Below are 10,499 nucleotides of genomic sequence, written 5' to 3'. Positions count from 1 at the left end.
GAGGAGTTGAAGTGATCTTGGTTATTCTTAAGATGGTCTCAACCAAGTTTTAAATTAAATATTTTATATCAAAACACTAAATCCTCGTCTATCTTGTCAACAAATATGGACATTCATAATATAATATTGTCTATAATTTGGAGAAACTAAAATCTAAATTAATTACAAAAATAAAAGCATTTTCAAATCCATTACAAGAATCAAAGGATGTAACATGCCACTTGCATATATAAATACTAATTACTAGTAAAAAATCCACTTAAAGGCACATTTCATGCCCCCATCAAGCCAAACTAGAAAAACACTAGAATTTTGTCTTAAAACTTCCATAACCCCAACAAAAACCCTTGTGTTGTGGCCAAAGTTATAGTACTACCACCATAACTGCACAACATATTATCATCTTAAACAAACACCCAAAAAAATGGTTCTCACCACCTCCACAACCATTCTCCGCAACACCCATTTCCTTCTCCCCCACTCTTCAATTCTCTCTCCTCCAAAATTACGTCCTTCTTCTCCCCGTAATTTCACCTTCTTTCAACCAAACCCACTTCAAATTCCCAACTTTAGAACTTCCCAACAATCTCAATTTTCCATTTGTTACTCAAATTTCAGTAAAAAAGAGTTGGGTTTTTCTGGGTTGAGTAAAAATCATATGGGTAAAGGTTATTCTCGTCTTTCCGCCGAATCTGGTGGTGGGTCCGGCGGTAATGGCGGAGGTGGGTTTGGTGGGTCCGGTGATGATGGTAATAATGGTGATGCTAATGGTGGTGAAGATGGGAATCAGTCTAAATGGAGCTTGATTTCATGGTAAAGTTTCAATTATTTGGTGCTTATTTTTTTTTTTTTTGTGAAGTAGTGAGTTAAGTTGGCATTGTTGTGGCAAATTGTGCTGAAATTGTGGTTATATAGTTAGAATGTGATATGAGATTGAAAATTGTGCTAAATTACGGTAATATGGTTAGAATATGGTGATGAGATTGGAATTTGTGCTGAAATTATGGTAATGTGGTTAGAATATGGTGATGAGATTGGAAATTGTGCTGAAATTGTGATTTTTAGTTTATGTTAGGGAGTGGGTGTAAGCCGAAACCGATGTAAATGAAGACAATAGCATGTTTATGCACAGGGATGTACTAAGGGACCTTTGCTTAGCGATTTGTGTCACTTGATGTTATGGATGATGAAATTGATTGGATTGTTATGTATATAAAAGGAATGAGAACATGAAATGATTGCATTATGATGGTGGTGATATGTGGAGGGAGGTGGGTAGATTGTGATCGAAGCAAATGAAGAAAACAAGCATGGCGGAGACTCTAGCAAATGAAGAAAACAAGCATGGCGGAGACTTAATTGGCTTTGAGTTTATCATCTTAGTCAGATGAGCTGATACTTCTTTGTTGGTTTGGTCTATATACTACTATTTGTTAGCTGTATATTTATTACTTTGGTGACTTATGACTGATGATTGATTGGAGAAGGGCATTGAAAGATTGAAGAACTTTAAATTTGTTGGGATGAAAAAAAGTGTGGCTATTAGCCCTTCTTTGCAGGCTCTGCCTCCCCCTGCGGATAAGATGGGGCATTTGGCTTGCAGCGCTAATTTTTTTTGGCTGCAAACTTCTCTCAGTTGAATGAGCAAGTTTGACATGGTTTCTGTTTTTTGTTGCCAGTAATGGTTATATATGATGCTTGACTGACAATATTTTTATGGGGTCATCCTCATCACAATTGAATTACTTTTTAACACGTGCACTAAATCCAAATGTCTCACCAAATTGTCTAAACTTCTTAGAAGTAGCAGAAGTTGGTGCATCCTTAATTAATGGAAAAGTTCTTTTCTATTGCTGAATGATGGTATATGCAATCCTGTCCTACTTGCCTTTGGGTGGAAGAATCCACAGGCACTGGGGTAATGTTGATGTTGATGTTGGCATTTGACATGCTAGTCTTGGCAAAAATGTTAATGGACCTTTGGTTTAGTAACATTGACGCCTAATATATGTGTATATACTATTGTGGTGAAGTATATACCAGAGCTTTGTCCTCATGAAGTTCGTCAGGCTTTACTTATGGCTTATGAAAGGCAGTACAGGCTGTAGCACAATTATTATCTACCGGATATAATTTATTAGCTAAAGTATGTGCAGTGTTTGAGTTGGGGTATTGCTATATGAGTGAGTTATACAGTTGCACGTATTTTGCTTGGGTTACTTTTCCATCTCTTACTGATGCTATTACATGGGGTTGCAGGTACATGGACCTTCTAGTGAAGTTCCCTGTGCTGACTAAAGCTGTGACTTCTGCATTGTTAAACTTGATTGGAGACGTGATTTGCCAGGTATTACTTCTCACAGCTCTGTTGCATTCTCAGTTTCTCACAGGGAAGGTTGAAGTGTCGAACCATGTGGTTCTTTTTGTCCGGTTTAGTAGCACTGTGCATATTGCAATGGTTTATATTGTTTAAGCAACTTTTTTTAGCATGTGGATTTTGGTATAATTGTTTCTGTTAACTGACAGAGTCATCTTGCTCATACAGCTTGTTATAGATAAAGTCCCATCGCTGGATTACAAAAGGACTTTCATGTTCACCTTTTTGGGACTGGCTTTGGTTGGTCCAACACTGCATTTTTGGTATTGTTCCAGAACCTAAACATCCTGTAGACATTATTCCACAGTTCTTTCATTATTTGCTCTTTTTCTCGATTGACAGCTTGTAATAGCTTTTAAGGTCCTTTGAGGAATGAATCAAGTACTGGATACATATTATATTATCAGTGCCATTCCATTTTAGTGAACTTTTGATACTTTTAATCTTTTTCTTGCGCCGTATAAGAAGTGTGCCACCATCTAATAGGTGCAATTTTATGTAATTAGGTATCTATATCTTAGTAAATTGGTCACTTTACCTGGAGCTTCTGGTGCTTTCCTGCGTCTTCTACTTGATCAGGTTATTTCTTGTCTGTTTATCTATAATATTTTCTCTGTTTGATTTGGCCTACCCCTGTTAATTAACTTCTATAGCTGCTATGGTGTTTCTTTTCTTCCTTTGCGATTGTTACTCAAAAATGGATTCATATATATTGCAGTTCTTCTTTGCACCCATCTTTATTGGAACTTTTCTCTCTACATTGATCACATTGGAAGGAAGGCCTTCAGAAGTTGTCCCAAAGCTTCGACAGGTTTGTGGAGTTATATCTTGTGATCTTTTCTTTTCTCATGCTCTGTTATTTCATGGGAACTGGGATTACTAGTGTTTTGCACCTTCATACATACATTCATATTAACTGAAGTTAAATTGTTTCAGGAATGGTTTTCCTCTGTGCTTGCTAACTGGAAATTGTGGATACCATTTCAGTTTCTGAATTTTCGTTTTGTCCCCCAGCAGTTCCAGGTTTGTAAATATGATCTCTCAAAGGTTCATACCATCTGATATGTGCATATTGTGGAGAGTCTTATTCATACTTTTTTGAGGAGGGTAAGGAGTTACTGTCCTAGCTCCAGCCCCAGTGATCACCTTAGTCTATGGGTCATGTTGGGCAATGAACTTGGACCGGGCCAAGCCAATATCACTGCCCTAGGGTTTAGGTGCTGCTTGGAAGTACATGAGAAATGACGGAAGTCAAGTAATGTTGATGTGTTAGCTTAGAGCATCTCTACATTTTGCATATCATGTTGGTTTGGAAAGGCTGTATGCCCTATTGCAGGAATTGCATAACTAATACTGGTTCAATTGATTAACTAAAGACTAAAGAGATTCTTCTTTATTGAGGGTGGTCGGTCCTAGTAAAAGTTACTTTGGAATGACCTGTTTCTTTGTTATGAACTGAAATCTGAGATCAGAATGGATGAAGAAGATGACTTCGGTTCATATAATGGAGAACTACAGAAATTAAAAGATGCACAAGCATTTGAGGCTTCTTATCTCCAAAACTAAACTACACTGACTAACACGAATAGTCGATATTCTTTTGATAATATCCTTCCCTTTCTCACCATCTCCTTTACGTAATTTCTGCCTGTTTCATCAAGCTACATCTTAGCAGAATATAATACTATTTCCCATGCTACTCTTCTCCTTTAACTGGCTCATTGCATTATTATATGTCTATATGGTTAGCAGAGTGCCTTTTCTTGAGGGGGGAGGGATGATGTACCATGATTTCTTGATGTAGAGGGAAGTATTGGCTCTTGTTTGTTTGATATTTGGCCACTTAATTCATAATGGCCAATAACCATTCTCAAGCTGTTGTGTGTAAGACATTGTATCCGCCCCCCCTCACCAGATTCTGTGCAGGCTTCTGGTTCTGATCATGATAGGATGTTTTGTGCATATCTCATACTTTCTTCTACTTTTGGTATGAATTTCAGGTTCTTGCTTCTAATTTTGTTGCTGTGATATGGAATGTGATCCTATCATTTAAAGCTCATAAAGAGGTTGCTCCAAAATAAGTATGATTCTGAACTTTTTCTCCATTCCTTGTTGATGTAATTATTTTATGAAAAGTAAACTGATTTTGAAAGAAAGGTTGAGCATTCAAAATCTGATTTACAATGCAAGTGTTTATTATTTAATGTCCTATAAGACCCTGCATACATCTTCAACACACCATTTATTAGGGCTTGATGTGTTTAGCAGAGAATCTGTGGAGGAAAAACCAGTTTTAGCGTCTTCGACTTTAGTATATGACATAAGATATAGATTACTTATACTGTGATGGTCTAACATTGAAGAAATTGAACATAGTATACCTCTTTGGAAAATATATCTGGCATGTGGTTTCAGGAATGGAATAAATTAGGTCATGATACTTACCATGAATAATAAATGTAATATTACAGCTTTCTGTTTTGGTATGTCCAAATTGTTCGTCGTATCTGGTCACTTTGTGTCCCAGAGAATATTTATCATTACCTCAGGCTCAATAATATCTTAGTCACTTTTCTTTTTTGAGGAAACAAATGCTGTGCATTTTAATAACCCTTTAAAGAGGTGAAACAAGGAAACCAGAGACTGTTATGCTACTGCTATGGGAAGGACAGACATTCTCGAATCCCTGTATTGGAATTGTTGGAATTATTCTTAGGTACAAGAAACTTATGTGTGGCTTGCCTTTGTATAGGTCCTGTAATACATTGACTAGTCTCTAAAACAGTTCATTCTTTATCTTCTAATCAACTTTATTCTCTCTTACCCGTAGTCGGGGACTGAGGCTGGGCCTTCAGCCCAAGGGTAAGATTTTCTCTGACCTATTTTGATGCAGTGATGGTTGGCCTTCCACATAGTATTCAATTTTGCAGCCAATAGTTAATAAGATTTTGGATTTTGAAGCTTACTGCCTTTGGCAATCCTTCCAACCACGATCATTTCTTATATGCCTAGTACTTGCATTGCAAATATATATTTAAGTCCGACATTGATAATTGAATGGTTGTAGTAGTACAAGGATAAAAACTAGGAGCTGCTATGGAGTGAGTTGGACTGAAATAAATATTTTTTGTTTGAGCACTTTCCACGTACTATTTATAAAAGAGAGAGAAGGCAGGAAGGGAGACGTGAGAGGCAAATGGAAGGAAAGAAAAATGTTCTAAAGCACTCAAATCTCTCCACTCCTAAAGACAATTAAGGTTCTGTTTGGATGGATGGAAAATGAATTCTCAATGAAAAAGATTTTCCAAGAGCAAACACAAATGTAGATTAGGCTCCTTGCAAGAAAAGTTAGAGAAACAAAGAAGATTAAATTTGAGGAGAGAGGACGAATGGGAAGAGTAAAAGAGGAAGGCAAAGAATGTGGTGGAGAATTTAGCATTCCTTCCTGTAAAATATAAAAGATATTCCAGCCTTGGATCTTTTTTTTCCACTCTTAGAATAATTGTTTCCCACCCCTTCCAAACCAAACAAAAGAAAACGGGAAAAACTTATTTTCATGGAATATGTTTTTTCTTCTATCCAAACACTAAATGGTGGTTCATGAAAGATTTTTGTCGTGGGAATCGAATTCCCGACCCCTTTCTCGTACAATCGTATTACTTTAGAATGGTAATCCCTCCCCTTAGCATCCCTTTTTTCCCGCATCGCTGCAGATCAATAAGTACATCTTGAAGGTGATGTTAATGCTCATGTGGATGTCTTCTTGATCTAGGTAGCTCGGAGCAGATTCGGCTTCCCAGGCATCAATCTGCCCACCTACCTGCTTCAGTATCACTTGTCTGAAGCACTGAGTTCTACACAGGTTGCTCTTAATGCACTAATCACTTCCTGAAAATCTCAACTTGTAAATATTCATCATTTGCTTTTTATCTGAACTGCATCATTGGGTGAACATGCATCACCTAAATGGACTGAGACACTTTCTTAAGGAAGGTGTCTCCAATTTTGCCGAACTACCTCATTTTACGCACTCTGAGCTGCAGAACATGGGAAAAGCTCTAGTATCTAACAGTGCATATCAAGCTTGGTATCAATGGCGGTATTTAATCACTGAACTTATGTAACTTAGCCTCATTGTATATGGATTCAGTTGGAATGACAGTTCCAAAGATATATCTGGGGATCTCAGTGTCCCCTTGTCCTCTGTTCTGCAGATAATTGTCACTCCATTGTTGTTCGTTTTAAGAATGCCTGAAAGTTTGTCATGGGCGGAGTGCCGGAGTGTATGCATTAAGAGGTGATTCCAAATAGGTATATGGGTTCGGAATAGTTTCCAACGTTGAGATTTTCTAGTCATATATGGCATCTGATAGAAGTATCTATTTTTTAAGGTAAGAAGAATTCCCTTGCAAAACAGAGGACCTTCTAAATTATAACCACTTATTCAACTTTGATTCTCATCTGATATAAGATCCATCCCTTAATGGGTATAGAAAAAACCACCCCTATACGGCTATACCAAAGTGCTATAAATACTAAAATATATTTATAAAATCCATAAAATTATGGGTGATTACACCCCTCCTCATTCAAAAAATTAGAAATTGCATAGGGGTGATTACACCCCTCATTAAAAAAATTAGAAATTGCATAGTATAGGTTTTGATTTCGTGACCTCAAGTTCATGTACTAAAGTTTTAACCACTAGACCAAGTTGTACTTAGTGTTATCATATCAAAGTACAATATTAATAAATGAAATTTTTTCTTACCCGGGGAATAGCCCGGGCCTAATAACTAGTGTTGGCTTAAAAGACGCACTTGATAATACAGTCATATATTAAACATTATCGTATAATTCTAATTTTTTTGTTCGACATTGTCTTTACCATTATCATTTACCACTTACCACCAACTATTTTCAGCTGATTGCTACTCCAATTTTTATTCATCAATTTTTTCTACGAATTTCTTATTTCAGTTAGTCTTGTAAGCGACCGTCTACTTTTAATTTAAAAGTAGGCGCGGCCCAAGCCCAATATTAAGAAGAGAATAAATCATTTTTTTCAATATAGTGACTAGTTTAATCTATTTAGTGACCATTTTAATCTATTTAGTGACCAGTTTAATCTACATTAATAACATTCTTTAATTCATTTAGTGACTGATTTAATCCATTTAGTGACTAGTTTAATCCATTCTGTAAGACTGTCGGAAATATTTTTAAAAAGTGTTTGTTCTAATTCGAAATTCAAAAGGAAATAAAGGAAAGAGAAGAAATTGACGACTATGATGGTGCAAGATACCTAAAAATAGTGTTAGGTTAGAGAGAAATTGAATGGGCTTATTAGGAGAATGTAGGCTTGGATTGTCTAATTTTATAATAAAATTAGACCGTCTATTATAATAATTTGTGTTCTTATTTTATATAATATCTAGAGATTTTCTTTTCTATATTATGGAGTTAATGATGTCAACCACGATAAGTCAGCGAAATGTCAATAGTTGAGTTGGCTTCAATAAAACATGAAGCCCGTTATCTCCTTGGTGGGCCTTAACTAGTTACGTGTGAGGGTCTAGCATAACAATCAAAAGTGGGCCCAAAGTCCACGTTTTTGGTCCATTAGTGTCTATTATGTTAACATGCAACATAATGATTAATTTATTATTCATTTTCTTGTTAGCTGAATGTTGAGCGAGTTTATTTATGATGAATGAGAAATTTTCAAAAATTCAACTACTTGTTAAATCTTTCACTTCACTATCATCAATTGACTAATATAAATTGTCAAATCTTCTCATCAAATTCATGATAAATACTCTTAAATAGCGACATTCTTGTACTAATGCTTGTATAACCATTAATCAGGGGGAAATCACACTGATTATTTGGTCAATAATTATGTTCGACTATTTCTTTTTTGGTAGTAAATAGGTTGGACTACTATTATCACTTTGAATAACTCATTTATTTGGTGATGGTAGTCACATATTTTATTCATTCCCCCCTTTTCACAAAAATACGTAGGAATTTATGACTAATGGTCGTATTATTGGAGTTACATGAGTAGTTTTTGTAAGAGGAAAAGAAAAGCATAGTAGAGTTGAATATACATCTTATAAGTTTAAAAGAGTAAAATATACGAATAAAAAAAAATTACGGGATAATTGATTTTTAGGAGGTTTTGTCATGATTCATGCATAAGGCCCCTTTGTTTCCGATATTTAGGATGTTCTAACTAATTTATGTTTATATACGCAAAAGCTACTTCTCAAGAATGCCACATAAAAAAGTCATGTTATGAAATGATTGATATTTATATTGATTTTTTTGCGGGGATATACCTCAATAATGTTTTTGGTACCTTTTAACAAAACTTAAATTTAGGTTGGTATATCCCGACAAAAAAAAAATTAGTGAGGTATATCCCTACAAAATACCTTATTACCCTAGTATATCCCCGCAAAAAACTCATTTATATTTTGTAAATGTGTCAAATTTTTAACGTATCAAAACTCATTTTTTTTCTTATAAAAACTGACAATAAATTGGACAAAACATAATTTATTTGTATTTTGAGACATGTTTTTTAGACTAAGAAAAATTGAACTGATAGAAAAAAAAATAACAAAGCAAAACTGAATTAAACTGAATTGAAATGAACTGAAAAAGTCCAAACAAACATGTCGTACTTATACTCTCATATTTCCTTCAACTAGAGAGGGATGACATGTAAGCATCCAACCATGCAAGAGACTAGAGAGAGTGATCTTATACATGTAGGGTAAAATATTTTCCATTAAAAAATGAGAGTAGAGTGAATGACGCAATGCAAGTGTAAGCATGACATAGGAAAAATGTGGGACCCAAAAAGTAGAGAAATCCACCGCTAGATAGTTAGAATAAAAAAAGACAAAATGGGCATACACATTACCCAAAACACTGACATGTCAGCATCTCATGGTTAGCCCGTCTTCCCCGTCCCCTCCTACTTGACAATGACTAGTAAAAGTCAATCATTCAATTTTTTTTTAATGTGGACCAAACTTACACCTCATCTCTCATCTTTTTACAATTATTGGTTACTTTCAAATTTCCAAGTACCACTACTAGTAGAATTTTCGATTTTTCAGGAACTGATTATAAGTGCCGTTTGGTTATCTTTTATCAATGAAATTATTTTTTTTCCTGTCAAAAAAACCACTACTAGTAAAGTATTTAATTACTTATTTTTTCTATCAAATGAAAAAAAAATACTTCCTTCGTTGTTAAATAGACTTCCCATTTCTAATATTACCACAATATATAAGTGAAGAAAATCTTTTAAATTTTTTTTCAATATATGAGAAAAAATATATTCATATGCAGTTTTGTTTGATTCGTCTCGTTTCGTACATTAGGAAAATTGAACTTTTAAATTTTTTACTAATATGTAATTAAAAATATTAACGATAAAAAACATTCATCGATAAATGTGCATGGGAGAACTAAACAATGTATTAAGGGACAAGGGAATAGTAATAATTTACTTTACACTGTTAACTTTGGAGTTTGTAGCTTGGTTTAAGGCTTTTAATTTGTCATGGTACTGCTAAAAAAATTTAAGGTGCAAAGAAGATGATAAAAAAGATACTCAAAACTGTTTGGGATACTTACTTCGTTTCTTTTTACTTGGTATATTTCTATTTTGGAAATCAACCTACCAACTTTGATCGATTATTTTGGTTTATTTATAAGTAAAAATATAGTCATATGTGATCTTGTTAGATTCGTCTTGATGTATCCATAATATCATTGTTTTTGTATTTTTTACTAAAATAAATAAGAGATATTAAGAGTTAAAAAAACATCTTAAAAATTAAGCCCAAACAATGTATCAATTAAAAAAATAGATAAAGTATAATTTAAGTGTTACACCATGATTTTTTAATTTGTAGAAAGAAATATAGTTTTGATTAGTTAAATATACAAATATTTTGTGTTGGGACACAAAGATTTGCTTTATATTTTTCATCGACATAAAAAAAGACTTATGATAAGGCAATAAAATAAATGTTCTCGTGTATAGTTTGTTTATCGATGTTATACAACATTCCTTAATAAGATTATTTAATTAAAACTT

General features: G+C 34.3%; 1 protein-coding gene across 2 annotated transcripts; it reads left to right on the top strand.

Annotated features, from left to right (window-relative positions):
- Nucleotides 1-270: 270 nt before the first annotated feature.
- On the top strand, nucleotides 271-6,581 carry LOC104889630 (protein sym-1). Of its 2 annotated transcripts, none has more exons than XM_010674893.3 (8): nucleotides 271-813; nucleotides 2,260-2,347; nucleotides 2,546-2,640; nucleotides 2,884-2,956; nucleotides 3,096-3,188; nucleotides 3,314-3,400; nucleotides 4,378-4,458; nucleotides 6,154-6,581. In XM_010674893.3, the coding sequence occupies exons 1-7, from the start codon at nucleotides 425-427 to the stop codon at nucleotides 4,456-4,458; spliced, it is 906 nt and encodes a 301-aa protein (XP_010673195.1). In that variant the 5' UTR covers nucleotides 271-424; the 3' UTR covers nucleotides 6,154-6,581. The 2 variants fall into 2 exon arrangements, with proteins under 2 accessions (XP_010673195.1, XP_010673194.1); XM_010674892.4 differs by having other exon boundaries at nucleotides 272-813; nucleotides 6,150-6,581.
- The last annotated feature ends 3,918 nt before the right edge of the window (nucleotides 6,582-10,499 follow it).

This window comes from Beta vulgaris, chromosome 3 (genome assembly GCF_026745355.1).
Source record: "Beta vulgaris subsp. vulgaris cultivar EL10 chromosome 3, EL10.2, whole genome shotgun sequence".
In the NCBI taxonomy this organism is placed as follows: Eukaryota; Viridiplantae; Streptophyta; class Magnoliopsida; order Caryophyllales; family Amaranthaceae; genus Beta; species Beta vulgaris.
The sequence above is the reverse complement of the archived record's forward strand: the minus strand, read 5'-3'. Positions and strand labels throughout refer to the sequence as shown.

Excerpts from the sequence above, each read along its gene's own strand:
- LOC104889630 (XM_010674893.3), top strand. The coding sequence starts at position 425 with ATGGTTCTCACCACCTCCACAACCATTCTCCGCAACACCCATTTCCTT. Across the intron at positions 2,348-2,545 it reads TTGGAGACGTGATTTGCCAG|CTTGTTATAGATAAAGTCCC; the intron begins GTATTACTTCTC and ends TTGCTCATACAG. Across the intron at positions 2,641-2,883 it reads GGTCCAACACTGCATTTTTG|GTATCTATATCTTAGTAAAT; the intron begins GTATTGTTCCAG and ends TTATGTAATTAG.